At 37.2% G+C, this 16,802-nt stretch overlaps 1 protein-coding gene across 2 annotated transcripts in view; it reads right to left on the bottom strand.

Moving 5' to 3' along the window:
- FGD6 (FYVE, RhoGEF and PH domain containing 6) overlaps positions 1-16,802 on the bottom strand; it is a 111,498-nt gene that overhangs the window by 91,088 nt on the left and 3,608 nt on the right. For both annotated transcript variants that reach the window (XM_077845852.1, XM_077845853.1), the window contains exon 2: positions 11,734-14,131. In XM_077845852.1, coding sequence (XP_077701978.1) covers positions 11,734-14,131 — 2,398 coding nt within the window. The remainder of the gene's footprint in view (positions 1-11,733; positions 14,132-16,802) is intronic.

Consider the following 16,802-nt stretch of genomic DNA (forward strand, 5'->3'; position numbering starts at 1 on the left):
ATAAACCAAAGATTCTCATTTGAAAATGGGCCAAAGAAATAGAGATTTCACCTTAGAGGATACATAGATGGCAAATATGCACATGAAAAGATATTTAACATTATCAGCCATCAAGGAAATGCAAAATCACCACACTGGATGTCACTGCACACCTATCAGGATGACTAAAAAAAAAAAAAAAAAAAAAAAAAAATCACAAACACCAAGTGCTGAAGAGGATGTGGAGACACCCAACTATTTACATTGCTGGTGGGAAAGTTAAATGGTACAGCTACTCTGGAAAACAGTTTGGCAACATCTCCTAAAACTAAACATGCAATTACTACATAACCCATAATTGTACTTTTGGGTATTTATGCCAGAGAAATGAAAACATATGTTCACACAAAAACCTATACATGAATGTTCATTATAGCTTTATTTTTTTAAAAGGTTATTTATTTATTTATTCATGAGAGACAGAGAGAGAGAGAGAGGCAGAGACACAGGCAGAGGGAGAAGCAGGCTCCATGCAGGGAGCCCGATGCGGGACTCGATGCGGGACTGGATCCCGGGTCTCCGGGACCACGCCCTGGATTGAAGGTGGCACTACATCGCTTGAGCCACCCAGGCTGCCCTTCATTATAGTTTTATTTGTTAAAAGCCAAACAATAGAAATAGCCCTTTAACTGGTTGTCCTTTAACTGTAATCTTACTCAGTAATAAATGGGAAAAATTACAGATGCATGCAACAACTCAGATGGATCTCCAGGAATGAATAGAATGATGATTCCATGATATGTAACATTTTTGAAATGACAAATTTAAAATGGATTACTGGTTGCCAAGGACTGGGGAGTGAGATGGGTGGGATGCTGGTATGATTATGAAGAGATAACAAGAGGGATCTTTGCAATGATGGAATTACTCAGTATCTTTACTATGATGGTAGATACACAAACCAACTCATGATAAAATTATATAGAACTACTTATACACTGAGTACAAGTACAACCAGGGAAATCTAAATAAGATCAGCAGATTTTATCATTGTTAATATTCTGATTGTGCTATTTTACTATCGTTTTACAAAATATTATCACAAGGAGAAACTAGCTACAGGATATTACTTTTTCTCTGTACTATTTCTCACAACTACACATGAATCCAGTTATATCAGTAACAATTTCAACTTAGAAATAATTAACCAGATTGTAAATTCCTTATGAATAGGAACTGTCTTTGGTCTCTCTGACTTCTTGTCTGATTCCCCCACCCCTCATTTCTAAAAGTTGAGACCAGTGTGAGAGAAAGACATAATAAGAGGTAATTATTTGGTTTCTGGTTTATCCAAGGGGAATTAAGTTTATTAATTTCTATAAAAGTAAAATCTATATTTTATCAAAATTTTCTATAAATTCTATAAAATAAAGTCTAAAACAACTGTCTTTGATGTTGTTGGCTTACTAGTGAATAAAATCACTTGAAAATATCCCCAGTAGCAGCTAAAATGTCACTACGTTTACATAGGAACCAGACGCCTTTGAAATCAACTGTCATTAGGTAGGAGTCTTTGGGCATGAGAGTCACAGAAAACTGGCAGATTGAGGCCATGAGATTTCAGCAGGCTCCTCTAACAAAAGCCTTCAGAGCAGTAGCACTCTGCTATCCCCTTTCTATCCTGTTTTAGGATAAAACATTAGAAGAGGAAAGGCAGGAAACAAGTGATATACAGGGCAGTGAAACATATGTCTACACCTGTAGACTAAAAAATGCAAGCATATATTTATACACTTTTTTTATAATGAAACATCCTCACAATGAAGCACATTGTGTACTTATTTCTAGATAGATTTTAATTTGGATTGAGAAAAAAAAACCTAAAAATTAGAAGTCTGAATTATAGAATATTTCAAATGAAATATAACTTGGGTTCTTTCCTTTACATGTGTCTCCTTTAATACCCAAGTAGAGGTCTTATCAGGATTGCTTTAGAGAAACCTAGAATCAGCACTGAAATAATTTTATGAAGCACACATTGTTAAAATACCCAGCAGAGTATGCAGAGAAGGAATTTAAGTATGTTTTCTATAAGATGATTTTCAGCCTTTATTTACTTAAAACTAGCCAAATTCAGCTGAACCAAGGCAGGATAACTACAGATGCCAAATTAAAAAGTCACAAAGAGGCATCATGATCAGTGTCACCTTGGAGATAGAATCCATAAATCTCTTGGTTGTCAGCTGCCCCAGAAATGATGCAAACAGTGCTCATCTAAGAATTTCTTTCAACCCACAGCTCAAATCTATGCATTCCCTCACCCAGTTTCAGGTCTTGCCCTCTTGTAATTTACAAGATTGCAGAAATCCTATCTCCTCTAATATTCAACTAGAGAGTGTATCACCTGCCTCTTTGGGGGAAAAAAGCCCTGCCATTCACCTAAATCTCTTTTTTTTCATTAAGATAATAAGGACAGGGCAGCCTGGGTGGCTCAGCAGTTTAGTGCCGCTTTCTGCCCAGGGCGTGATCCTGGAGACCAGGGATTGAGTCCCACATCGGGCTCTCTGCATGGAGCCTGCTTCTCCCTCTGCCTGTGTCTCTGTGTGTCTCTCTCTCTCTCTCATAAATAAATAAATAAAATCTTAAAAAAAAAAAAAGATAATAAGGATAGGATGGTATCATAAAAGGTATTTCAGCCTTACAAAATTATTTACTTTGGGGATCCATAAGTAGTGATTAACTATTAAACTACAGTGCTTCAGAGGTCAGAAAGTATTTGACAGAATGACATGACAAATAGTGATAACAGCTAAATAAGTAACTTTCATGTAAATCAGCAGGAAAATATGAGACATGCATAGTTCTTTCTGTGTCACCGATGTCCCCAAGAAATGGTGGTAAATGAAAGGAACCATTTTAACTTGCTTTGAATAGAGCCACCATTAACTTGACTAAATGCAAACATGGTATGATTAGTCCAGTTTCCAAACACTGAAATATCAATTTCCTAACCATAAAAATTTTCTAATCAATGAGCTCTCTTGCATGAAAAATGTGGGGCCTCTGAAAATGCTCAGTGATGTCTATACATATCACTGCAGATATCCTTGTGTTTTCTGTCTAGACAGTGTACAAATTGTGTACAGAAATATTTTGTCCCCTGGATAAAAAATTCATAGACCTCTACCAATATCAAACATAAAAGAAACAAAAAATGGCAAAACCAATGCCTTGTAACACAGAACATTATGAACATGTTCTAATTTAAAATCAGTCATGTCTCAGCATCAGAAAACTGGGTTCCACACTAAGTTTACCTACATAAACCTGTGTGCCCTTGGGAAAGTTACTTAATTTCATTAAGTCTTAGTTTCCTCATCTGTAAAAGAAGATAATATCTGTCTTATAACAGGGACTAAATCAAACACATGCAAGAGCTCCTAGCATGATGGTGGCATACCAGAAATATTGAGTAAATAGCAGCTATTACTATTTAGCATGAAATCTGTGTTATGTGATGTTAACAGCATTTCTTTGATATTATCTGGTTGATAAACTTTTGATGAAGTGGGGGAAAAACTGGATTGATTGAGAGTCAGATAATGGAGGGAAGAAAGTTTGTTAACATATGTGAGAACCATCAGGTATTCATTGGCTGAAAAGTTTCTGCTTAATTTGAATCCTCATCTCCCTGAAACCACCTTAAAAACAGAGCCATAAATCCTATGTTCATATGCATATATAATCTTGCATTCATAAGCTGTACGCAGCTGTCCTTCCTGTCTATCTCTTGTAACAGAAGAAAAAAGGCAGTGTCACAATCAAATCTGAACCTTTTATAACAACTAAGATCACCTGAGTTTTCCTAATCTTGCTGACTTTCTCTGCAAAGGTTCCACAACAGCACTAGCAGGGACAATGTGGTATTTTAAAGCAGAAGGTTGGAGTCTTGGTTTTGTAATTTCCCATCTCTGTGGTATGGGGAAAGTCAACAAGTCTTGCTGGGCTTGGCTTCATCAGTAAATGAAGAGGCTGCACTGGTGAATTGTAATGACTCCTTTAGTTCTAAAATTTAATGGTTTCATAACTACATTTGACCTAAAACCACTAAAGGCATACCTGACTTTCCAAATTCCTCAAACTACCCAAAAGACACCCCATGTACGTTTCCTCACCCAAACCTGATACCAAATAAATCATATCTGACACATGAACAATCTCATTACTCATCTCTCCCTCCCCTGTCCTGAGTCCTTGTCACAACCTAGCAAGGCATAGGGAGGAACTGTGCTTTCATTTCCCCTCATGTAACAGTGGAACCATGCAATAAAAATTTGAGTGAAACTACTACTCATTTAAATTGAAATTTCTGTTGACTCGTGACTGAATACATGTAAAGACCAATAAAAAGACAGAAAAAAAAAAAGTCACTAATTATTCCTTCTTTATATTATACCAACTTTCCTGGACTTGAAATTACAATTGACAAACAGTTCAAATCAGAACTGCTTTTCAGATGAAGAAAACAAAGTATAAGCTATTCCAAATTTATTAAAAGCCAAAACTATTCTTTATTTCCTAACGTTTCAGATGATACTAACATAGGCCAAAGTATATCAATTATCATAAATGTTACCAAGAAACTGACTTCAAAGAAAAATATGACCTAAGTAAAACAAAGTTTTCAATGGAATCCACAAGAGCTAAAGACTAAGCAGTTGTACCTTTTAAACAGAAAAAGGCTAACTGTGTTTGTTTTCCTTTTTATTTTTATCTAAACATTCAGGGGAAACTGACTTTCTTTGTTCAGTGTTTATTATTTCACCTTTCCTGAAGCAGAAACCAAAACACTTTGATAATGGGAGAGCCTGGTAAACAGATCCTTGGACATTAGGGCTCAGAACGACTAAGCCAGTTGCATTTTAGAGGTCCATTTTTCCTGAAGTTAATATCACCATGATTTGATTTCTTCTCATATAAAAAGGTATGATAATACCATATACAACCTTACTCAAGTCCACACTTATATAGAACCAAAATGAATCTATAATACATGCAAACAAAGGTTGAGAAATCTAAAAGAAAACTGCAGAAGATAGCTGTTCTTCCTGGAAATGCTATTATCACACTTTATTACATTGATATAGTCTATTTGGTCAACCCAAGTTTTATTAACTCCAAGGATAGATTATCTCTGCCAGATGTCAAAACTACTTGCAAATACTTTTTTCTTTCTCTTCAGAGATCCACTAACACACTTACTAGATTCAGATCAATCCAAAGCAGTTTTTCTATACCACTCAGAAAAACTAGGCAGTTCAGTTCTTAAACTTAATTTTTAAACTCAATATTTAATAAAAAAGATGAGTAAGTACTTCTTTATAGCTTCCCATACCTAAATGTGTTACAACTGGAACTGCTCTTTGAGTTGTAACACATTTTGCTACACTTTGCTACTAACAAAGTTACAAAAAAGTATTAAAATAAATAGGCTCATATAAACATGTCTACTTTTTAAATAAAGGGCTTTCCCTAAAAAACAAATTAATCTATGCAATTCCAGGAAAAGATGATGCATTTAAAAGAAATGTCTGGAAGAACACAGAAAGCTTACAAAAGTAATATACAAAGCACTGGCATTATTATGAATGTCTGAAATATGAACATACTCATCCCCCTACATAAGAACATGAGCCTAGATTTGGAATTCCCCTGAACCACCTGGAGAAATGGTAAGCCAAATTTTACCTTCTCCTCCTCTTCATCCTGTTCCTTCCCCCTTAATATTTTCCTCAACACACTGCCCTCTACCTTCTTGAATGTACCAGTACTTAAAAGTTATAAAAATTTTATTTGATTGCTCTGCTTTAGTATTATCATAGTTTCATCTGCTATTAATTCTACTGCATTCTTCATATATTAGAAGCTAAATAAGTTCCTATATGCTGGCTAGGAACCCAAGACCTACTCACAATTATTTCTACTGCAAAAATGCACTGAGGTCCAAACATCCTACTAATAGGTTTAATCCATTTACTACTGATTGATGGATTATCAGATTATCTTTACCTATTAGGTCCTTACAGGAATTAAAAATGCTTAGGAAAAGAATGAGGGACTTCCTTGTCCCCTCCCCACATGTGCCATTTCCCAAAAGGATCACATTGAGAACATTTTTCCAGGAAACAGGTCAGAAACTCATTTTGCAAAGCAATTTCTGTCTCACTGATATAACTAATTATAATTTTTAAAAAGTAAAATCATGATATGATTGGCTAAATAGAGAATTTTTAGATTTTTACTATTCCAAAAGTTAATAAGCACAGCAATAGAAAACCAATTAGGTCTAAAAATAATGCTACCTTCCCCCTCCCCCCAGAAATGCGTAAATATCAGCCATCTCAAAACAGTATATTTTTTACGAAGACAGGATGTGTGTGTACATGTGTGCATGTACACACAATCACAATGTAGGATACTTGTTCTTCTATCTCTTTACTAAAAATATACCTCTAAAAGCATAATGTGACATTCTACCACAGAAAAGCATATATTTGATAAAATGTCACTTATCTGTTTTGGCAGGAAATGAGACCAAAGTGATAGAGCTGGACAAAATAATGCAATTTCACTAATTGCTAATAATTAATTTGAAAGAAAAAAAAAAGAAAAGCCTTATTGCCAAGAATTAAAATCCAATGCATCTAGCTGCAGTTTCAAATGTAGGGTAAGTATGTAAACAAACAGATTTGCCAAAATTGTGTGTTATGATTCCAACACAAGAAAGATAAATTAAAGAGCCATGCAAATTTTTTTATATTTCCTGAGCTGATGCTGAAAATAACTCAGAGGAAAGGGCTTCTTTTGAGATATAGGAGTCCTAACCCTTACCCTTTGTGCATAATCTTATCAGTGCTGTGACAAGATGAAAATGCTTATTAGGGCTATTAATTTATACTTTAATCATTACATTAAAATCCAACAATACCACCAGATGGTAAATGCAACCCAAGAGAGATATCTTCTAGCACAGGTCTGACGATTTATAACACAAAAGCCATAACAGGATTTTAGAGGATTTGTAATTTGGCAGCTCGTTAAGCCCAGTTTTGTGTTTAATATGGGGAGAAGACAAAAAACTTAAGACTTCCTTTTATCAGAAATGAAGGTATACAAATTAATTAAGAAGAAATTATTTTTTTAAGATTTTATTTATTTATTCATGAGGGACACAGAGAGAGAGGCAGAGACCTAGGCAGAGGAAGAAGCAGGCTTTCTGCAGGGAGCCTGATGCAGGACTCAATCCCAGGACCCTGAGATAACAGCCTTAGCTAAAGGCAGATGCTCAACTGCTGAGCCACCCAGGCATCCCAAGAAGAAATTATTTTGAAGTTTATTTTATTTTGAATCCTGGTACTTGAGGAAAACCGAAAGATAAATCCAAACCTGTCAAGTGATGGGGACTTCCAGGCAAAGTTTCAAGAAAACAGCCATCCACATTGGCTGATTCCATTTCCTCTCTTTGAAATTCTCAGTCTGCAATCTGGCTTTTTCCCAGAATACCAATGACACTGCTCTTATCAAGATTAGAAAATGACCTCCTACATGCTAAATTCAATCACATCCATTTTATAAGCCTTGGGTCAAGTGTTAACAAATCCGTGAAGTCAACTTTAATACCTTAATTGGGGTATAACTCAAACAAAGCTTGGGTCAATAACAACAACAACAACAAAAATGTTGCCCTCTAATTGTCTGCTACCTCACTGGACAGAAGTTTCTGGGAACACGCACCCCTCTTTCACCTTTGAAGGCATAGTGCTTTACACACAGTCAATATCATGGAATAAATAAACTGAGGGCTTGCCAAGTTACCCAGGAAAACCCAATAATTGTTCTTTTTTTTTTTTTTTGAAGCGCTTATAATAACTAAAACTACAGAGGAAAGACCTAGAAAGGTGGCAAGGAAAATTTTTCTTGGTTAGAGAATTAAGACATCTGCTACAATTTTAAGAGAAAAATTCCCATATTTGCACACTATTATTTTGATTTGTCTATAACTTTAATATTAAAGGCCCGAATTTACTAACTTCCCTATGAAAATCAAACTTCTTAATAATACTAATAAATAAGCATTCACTAACTGGACAAGTCAGTGAGGAAAAAAGAAAGGCCTATTGGCCAGTGAGGTATTTTAGGATAATTATGTTTGAAACATTTTGGGGAAGAGAACTCATAACTATACCCAAAAGGTACCAAAATGCCTGAGTTTCTCACAATCTTGCTCCCCAAAATCTGCTTTTGAGAACCCAGAGCTGTAAGCAAAGGACGACCTATCTGGGACCATGTAAAGCAACTGTTTCTCTGGCCACAGGAATTCCCTTTACCCTCTTTTACCTTCAGATTTGACTATTCACTCTTCCCTGCTGTAGGGATTCCCAGGACCACTCCTTGCCCCATCAAACGCCCTTCCTCCAGTTTGTCCTCCTCACTCTTGCCTGAGGTCAGAAATTCAATGCGCAGAATTATGCAGAGAATGGGGAGGGAAGGGGGCAGGGGATAGGAATAGTGAGAAGAAAAGAGGGAAAAACATCCACTGCACACTAAAGCCCAACTACCCAGCCCCTCCCTGCTCCTTATCACTGCCAATGCCTTACAGTCTTTCTCAGAGCAAACACAGCCCCCAGTTTCCTCATTCTTCTTTAGTCACCTCACCCTTTCCACAAACACTGCTGTCTCAGACCCAGGGGATGTGCTCCTCTGACAGAACGGTGCTCAACCCCACCCAGGCTGACCAAAGCTCCTGTCTGAGACAAAGAAGCAATGGGAGGAAGAATTCACCTAGGAAAGGGGAAGGAAGAGCCAGTTCAGTAATGGTTAATATAATGTAGGTGCTAACCCAGGTCCTCTACCAACATTTCCAAATCTCTTTCTTTGGGCAATACGCTTGAATTTCCAAATTATCATGAACTTTTTAGAACACAATCCAATTTGTAACTGGGGAATTGCACACAATTTCTTACTGAGAAATTACAAACATGCTATGAATTAGTAAATTCATACCAGCTGTTGGATTCATGAAACATCTGTACTCTAAAGAAGGTGACTGTATGGGCCACCCCAGGCTTGGCAATGTCTGTTTACTATTCCAGAATCCGGTTGGTTATATCTGTGGACTCTGCAAACCTAGTAAGTCTCTGTGAACCAGTCCCTATGAAAGATCCAGAATCTCTTCCCTGAGGATCGAGGAACTGTTAAAGACACTTCTTTATTCATTCCAGCAGCACCATCTTAAATAGGATTCGTTTGCGTTTTTTCTATCATTTTAGAATTCTATTGTATTGGATTTTAAATTAATTACTCCCAAGCAGAGGCCTATATATTTTCAACAGCCAGACTGCCAAACAGGATTTCCATTTGGATCCACTCAGCTCACGTGAAATGTATGTCCCACTTCTCATTTACCTTGTGTCAGGGTGTCCAGGTGTCCTCCACATGAAGGCTTGGATTTTGCTTTCTCTGTCTATTCAATGTTTTACAAAAGATACAATCTCCTAGGAAAAGCTGTTACTCTGACCCTACAACTGAAGGCTTTTGATTCAGCTGGCATATTTCAAGAGTCTCAAGCCTGGCTCTCTGCTCCAGGCCTAAACAAAAATCTCTGTGGAAAGCTAATTCAAAAGCAGAGCTCACTCACTCTTTACCAAGCTGCTCTACTTGACAGCCTGTAACCTGTCCAAAGCCGCCCTCAGTTTCCTGTGGCCTTGAGAAAGAACCCTCCTTAAGAATGCCATCCAGCTGCACTGGCTGGCTGTGTACATTAACCCCTTCCAAACTGGTTTCCCACCACCACCAGAGCAGCAGTGCCCTAACTGCATAAGAAACATACCAGAAAAAGGACAAGTTCCAAAAGTTTACAGCTGGTGTTAGCAATAATCACAAATTCTTGGGATTTAAGCCTAAGGGCCAATAGGACAGCCAAATCTCCAATTTCAAGAAAAAAACTTCGCCTTAGCTAAGGATTGTAGTATACCATAAAGAAGCCAAATCAATTCCTCTTTCACATACACACACACATTATACAAAAGCATATTAAGAGGAAAGCACTACCAACAAAACTGTTCCATGGAGAAAAGAGCAAGCAAGAGTATACACAATTTTTTTTTAGTTGGATATTTAATTTCAATTTTCTGTCCAAATATTTATGCCAAAGAAAAGGCTTTTACCTTGGTATTAATGCTCAGGCAGTTGTAAATAGAATAAAGTCAGCTATGAGAAAAGTTAGGCAAGGAGGGTAAGTCTTTTAAGGCTCAAAGGAGGAAGGGCACAGATGATGAGTAGAGAAAAATGCTAAGATAGCATCTGAACACTAAAAGAAATTAGAACAATTTTACTTGATACGCTAAGATTTTGCTTGACATTTTTATTTATTCAATTCACCTGATAATCTTCTGAGCCCCTACTGTGTCACCATATATGCTACTATTTCTACAAAAGTCCTACTGTAAGACCTGAGTACTTGAAGGGTTGGGGTGAGTGATCTAAGAACATCAAGACTTCAAAAAGGGCCTGTATGCTTTATGTTACACACATAACATCTTAAATACACTGCAAGGTCCTCTTTGTGACTACAGAGAGAGAACAAAGCTTCCCCGGTGGTTGTTTACTTTGCCTCTTTTTCATTCATTCTCTCACCCAACCAACATCTACTCATCCTTCCAAACACCCTTGTCTGGCCTCCTAAGGGATAAAAGATATGACTCAAACCCTTCATGGAACTTACAACTGAATACAGAACATCAGACATACCAATGAATGACTATACCTTAAGACAAACTGAGATAAAGGCTGTAGGGATACCACAGCATAATGGGGAGATCAGAATAGGAAATAAACATTTCCTACTAGGTCTGTAAAAGCTTCATAACATAGCCAATGGTTGCTGAGCTGGACCACCAAGGATGGTCAAGGTTTCAATAAGGTGGGTACAGTAGGGATATCAGAGGTAGTAAATACACATACAAAGGTGAGAAAGAAAGGATAGTAGCTTTCCCTTTCCCACATTTTTCCTATGTCCATATGATGGTAGTAATTAGTCTTTGAGAAGCAAAATAATCCTCAGAATAGAAAATTTTGTAAATTTAGAAGTTTTACCTGACAAGGCAAATGCATGGATTTCAAATTCCACAGATTCCTTTTTCTTTCCCTCTTTTTTTAAGTAGGCTCCATGTCCAGCATAGAGCCCAATACAGGGTTTGAACTCAAGACCCTGAGATCAAGCCCTGAGCTGAGATTAAGAGTTGGATGCTCAATCAACTGAGCCACACAGGCGCCCCCAAACCTCACACCTTTTTTTTTTTTTTTTTTTTTTTTTTTAACTTCACACATTTCTACACCTAACAAATGAACCTCACCAGACTGGACAATTTCCTCCCCTAGATTCCTGCTATTACCTCTACGTTGGTGCCTTAGAGGGCCTGCAACCTTGCTGTTCTAGGTCTCCCTTGTACTACCTACACTACCACTGGTTCATACCCTTTGAATCAGCTATTAAGTCAGCTACTTGCAAGCTTGCACTGAAAATACCCATTAACTGACTATATGATAAAAGAACACTGCAGTTTGGAATAATTTAATATATGCTTAACTAAACCACTCTCTCATCAAGTGATTTTTCCCCAACTCACAGGGTTGCTGAAGGTTAATTTCAGTGATCCATGCAGAAGTAGTGTCCGTCAGACACCTAAGTGTTACCTGGAATGCTGATGTCTGGGTCCAAGTTGCAGCTGGCCATCTGGAGCTTCATATGGCTCTTCTACCTCATACACATTTGCATCGTTGTCCTCCATGCTTCTGGAATTCTGCCTTTCTAACTCGGGAGTTTTCCCTATGGCCATAATAAATGGCAAGTTCTCATACTCTGGTATTTCCTCATAATGGCGTACATTTTCATACTCTGGTGCACAGCCACTTGTAGTAGATTTGCAAGGCCCCTGAGATGATGATTCCCTGGAAAGCATTTGATCATCCAAAGACTCAGCTCTTGGTCCATTAGCTGCACTCATGTGGCCCCGAGACTTCCTCTTCTTTTGGGATTCGAGGCTGTAGTTATCTGCAGAATATGCCTTGATGGGCTTACTTCTCTTCTCTTCTACCAACATGCCATGCCAATCACTTTCAATTCCTTTCTTCTCCCCACCTGAGAGACTGCCTGTGGTTGTGTCTCCAAGCTGGCTATTCTTGAACCAAAATTTCTGGAAGTCACTCTTCATGAAACAGATGGACAGTTTCATGTTGAGCAACTTCTTTAAAGAGTTTTTCTTTTGAGTGTCTTTGCAAGGCTTAGTGCACCTTTCTGCATCCATAGCAGATAATGATTTTGCTCTAGGCTTAGTCATGGCAGTTGAAAGCTCACTATTTGATGATATTGTGACAGACTTTAAGGATTCCGGGTTCCCTGAAAAGGGTAAAATAGGATGAGGTAATTTCCACACTGGCTTTTCTGAAGCCCGTTTAGGCATATCAAAGGAGGACGACATATTGAGGTTTTGGGCACACAAATGCTGAAGGTGATTTCTTTCTAGACCTTTCTCTGAATTATTTTCTTCATTTGAGGGGTAAGAACTTTTCTCCACAAGCTCCTCTGAGGCAGCCTTTTTAAGAACTCCTGCAGCAGGCAAGCTGTGTCTCTGAGGTTTTTTGGGGACAATTCTTGAGGAACTTTCACCTTTTATTGTAGATTCCTTTTGCATTTGAGAGGCAGACACTCCCAGGTTACAGGTGGTAGGCAAATGTTCATTGCAGGTTAATTTGAGTTGCTTAGGCAGGCTCATAGATAAAGTACTGCATCTTATAAAATTGGTCCCTTTGTCCACAGCAAGTGACATACTAGAACCATCTACTGTCTTGCTGTCAGAACATAAATTAGAATCGGTTTCCATTTTTTCAAAGGAAGATGTTTCATGATGCATAGCTTTCTGTGGATTGACTAAATGTTGTCTGTCTCCATTGGAGTCCACATTCAATTCACCTTTATTTCCTGGCTTCACTTTGTCCACCCGTTCCTGGTTACACAAAACATTCTGATGAAGAATACTGATTTTATTGTTTTTCAAAGCAGCATCTAAAAGACAAGAAGAGTTACTGTCTAAATTCCCTGGTTCTTCAGTACTTTCACTAGGAACATCTATGTACTTTTGACGTAATAGACGAGCAGCCCGTGTCTTTCTGGGCTTGGGGGTTGGAAATTTGGGGGTATATGGTACTAAGTGAATTTCTAAGGGACCAAGGTCTTTGACTTCTGATTTCTTACTAACACCACCTGAAGGTAGAAAAGTACTCCTTTTACCATCATTTTCCAGAGTTTCTTGTTCAGATGAATGAAAGCAGGTATTGCTTTTTTCACTGGTATGCTGATAAGTTTCATCATTAGGTAGCTGTAGGTGGCAACGGTGATGATCAGGAACTTTTTCAAAGCTGGACAGGGAAGGTGACAAATCTGCAAACTCAATTCTGAATTGTCTGTTGGAATTATAGCCATCATTCATTTCTGGGTTGTCTGTGGATCTGTGCTTCTGTAGAGAAATAAAAGGTGATGTTCGTTGTGTTAAAACATCTTTGAGCTTCTCTTCTAGGATGTTTGCCTTTAAAACTACTCCAGTCTGGGTCTTGATGTTTTCAACGTTAGAATCACATTTACTCCTTGTTTTTATAGCTGAAGAGGACTCATCAATTTTACTATTTTCTAAATTTTCATGCATTTCCAGGGGCTCTAAGATAAGTTGCTTTCCAAACAAACTCTCTCTATTCCCAAGTTTATGGATACACTGAGAATTGCAGGAACACACTGGTAGAATGTAATCACTGCTCTGATGCCCTACATTTTTACAATTAGAGTTGTCAGCATTTTCAGGTAATTCCTGTTTGTGCTCTTCAAGGTTCACAATGATTTTCCTTGATGGTGACTGCCCGATGTCTCTAACAGATGAGCCCTTCAGAACTTTTGGTTTTGGGGCTATTGCTGGTTTGGTTTTCTTTGTTGGCTGTGGAACACCAGAAATTACAATATCGGGTTTAGGTGCAACAGGAGGTGGAGCTGGCTTATTTGCTACCACAAACTTTGGCTTGGGGGCCACTGGTGGCTTCTTAATCTCTAGGAAAGAAAAAAATAATACTTTGATGACAAAGAATAAAAATCCAAATCAAAAGATGATAAATACTTAAGTTTGATAACATTTTTACTTTTTTTGACAATCATGGTAAACCTGCATTTTGCTAGGCAGATTACTCTTGAAAATTCCTCAAATTGCCCTTCAATTCCAATAATATAAAGCTCGGGCAGAGTGTACATTTCTCAGCAAGTCCAATACATTTTTCTTCTAAATCTGGAACAGATTATTTTATCTTCAGTAGACACTAAATGAAATCCCTGGCTTCTGCTTGGGACCTTAGTTTGTCTGCCAAGTGCTAAGTGAGTGAATTTGCCTCAGTTATATAAAAAGACACCCTTTATGCTTACATATCAATTATTCTTCTACCTCAATAATATACCACAGAGTTGTTTAAGTGCCATTTCTCAAGAATCTACCTCATTAGAACCCCAAAACAATCTTAAAAAGGAATACAGAAATCAGAAATTTTACAAACCTAAAAAACAAAACCAATTCTTCTATATTATTTGATTTATTACAAAGTTGGTATTTCTCTGTATAGGCACTGTCATTAGGAATTGTCATTATTCCTTCAATGAGCTTTATTTTTTAAAAAGTCATGTGTATAGGTTCTATGCCATGTCTAATCAATCAGAGTTTCTGGGAATACAGCCTGGACATGTGTATTTCTTTTAAGTTCCACAGGTGAATATTCAGTGTTCTCTTTATTAATAACTACTATTCTAGAACATTTAAAAGATGACCACAATCTCTACTGTAACAATCCTTTCTCACATTATATAAAAAGCACCTAACAAACACCTATTTTTTTAATAAACACCTATTATACTACACTAGATTTGTAGAGACCTGTTCCTAGCCTAAAGGCACCTCACAAAAGACTCACACAAAAGACCTATAAAATGAAGATATACAGAGCCCAAACATCTTTGGGCTGTATCTTTTTTTTCCTTAGATTCTTTTTCTCCCTATACTATCACTTATCAACTAGTCACATTTCCCCAAGGAGATCTGAGGTAAAAATAATTTATCTTATGTTTCTTACACTTCATGTATCTTCGTCCAACAGGATCTAATGCTTAATAAAAACAATTTACTAAAAAAAAATTCTCAAATTTTTCAAAATATCTGTTGGACGTAAAGTACTTGAATACACAGAAACTTTGATACTTAATTTAATGATGACTTTTTTTTTTTTCAACAAAGGAAATTAGTCACAACATTTGGGAAAATATATGAAAGTGGGGGGGGAGTGAGAGGAGAGGGAGAGAGAGCGCACATGAGAGAGAGAGAGAGAGAGAGAGAGAGAGAGAGAAAGAATGGGCCATTCTACTTCTTTTTACCAATCATTTTCCCAAACCAAAGTCCCATGATAACATGTGCTTTCTCACTTAATTCCTGGGTGTAATGTCCTGATAAAGAAGGTAACAAAATACTTCCAAAATAATTTAATAAAAATTCCCAAAGCTATACAATTTCAGTTAGCTATTCAATAAGCATGCTATTATTTTTGAGTAGAAAAAATTGTAAACCCATTCAAAGCCTAATGACGAACCCTGCTATAATAGTCTATTAAATCAAACCCTTGACCTATTAAGTCTTTTTTTCTAAGTCTTTTTTTTTTTAAGATTTTATTTATTTATTCATGAGAGACACAGACAGAGAGACAGAGACACAGGCAGAGGGAGAAGCAGGCTCCATGCAGGGAGCCTGACATGAGACTGGATCCCAGGTCTCCAGGATCATGCCTTGGGCTGATGGTGGCGCTAAAGCGCTGAGCCACCTGGGCTGCCCATTGACCTATCAAGTCTTAAGAGAAAAGTATGAATGCCCGGGGCCTCCTTCAAACCTCCTACCTTACCCCAGATAATGAAATCTGACAAACTGTCATGTTGATTTCTGTAACCATTCTTAAAACATCCTACCTCTGGGATTTTTGAAGGAATTAAAAAAAAAAAAACTCAGTTTTACAAGATGGAAAGAGTTCTGGAGATTGGTTTGCACAGTAACTTGCAGGTATTTAACACTACTGAGCTATACACTTATAAAGATGGTAAATTTTTGTTAGGTGTATTTTCCACAACTAAGAAAAACCCCCAAAAAACAAAACTTCAATCTCATCAAATTAATCTTTTACTTTCTGAATCTCAACAGCCTTGTCAAAAGCTTCAGGACCATTTATCCAATCAATTTTTGCTTTTTTAGTTAAATTGTTTTTTAATCTTTGGTACCAATTTTAGTCTTTTCTTCAAATGTGTTTTATACGAGTCAGCTTCCAAGAGCCACAAATACCTGTTATCTCTCAGTGTTGTAGAAATTCAAGTAACTACATAAGAGCTGTGGATGATTCCTAACAAATATAGCATAGCATTATGTACCTAACATGCTCAACACACTCACTGAATTAAATAAATAACTGCGTAATTTAGCTTGCCACTTTTAGTTAACTGTCTATTGGAGGAAGCAGATGACAAAACTCAGCTGGCTAACCTTATTCTGTGTCTTTCTGAAGCTCTGCTTGCCTCAGTTTCCTTACTTGTAGATGAGGGAGCCGAACAGATCTCTAGAACAGATCTCTAAAGCCTATATGATTCTGAGATTATAACTTCTGTGATTCTTGCTTCAGGAGAATCCTTATATTCTCTAATCTCT

Source organism: Canis aureus, chromosome 13 (assembly GCF_053574225.1).
Source record: "Canis aureus isolate CA01 chromosome 13, VMU_Caureus_v.1.0, whole genome shotgun sequence".
Taxonomy (NCBI): domain Eukaryota; kingdom Metazoa; phylum Chordata; class Mammalia; order Carnivora; family Canidae; genus Canis; species Canis aureus.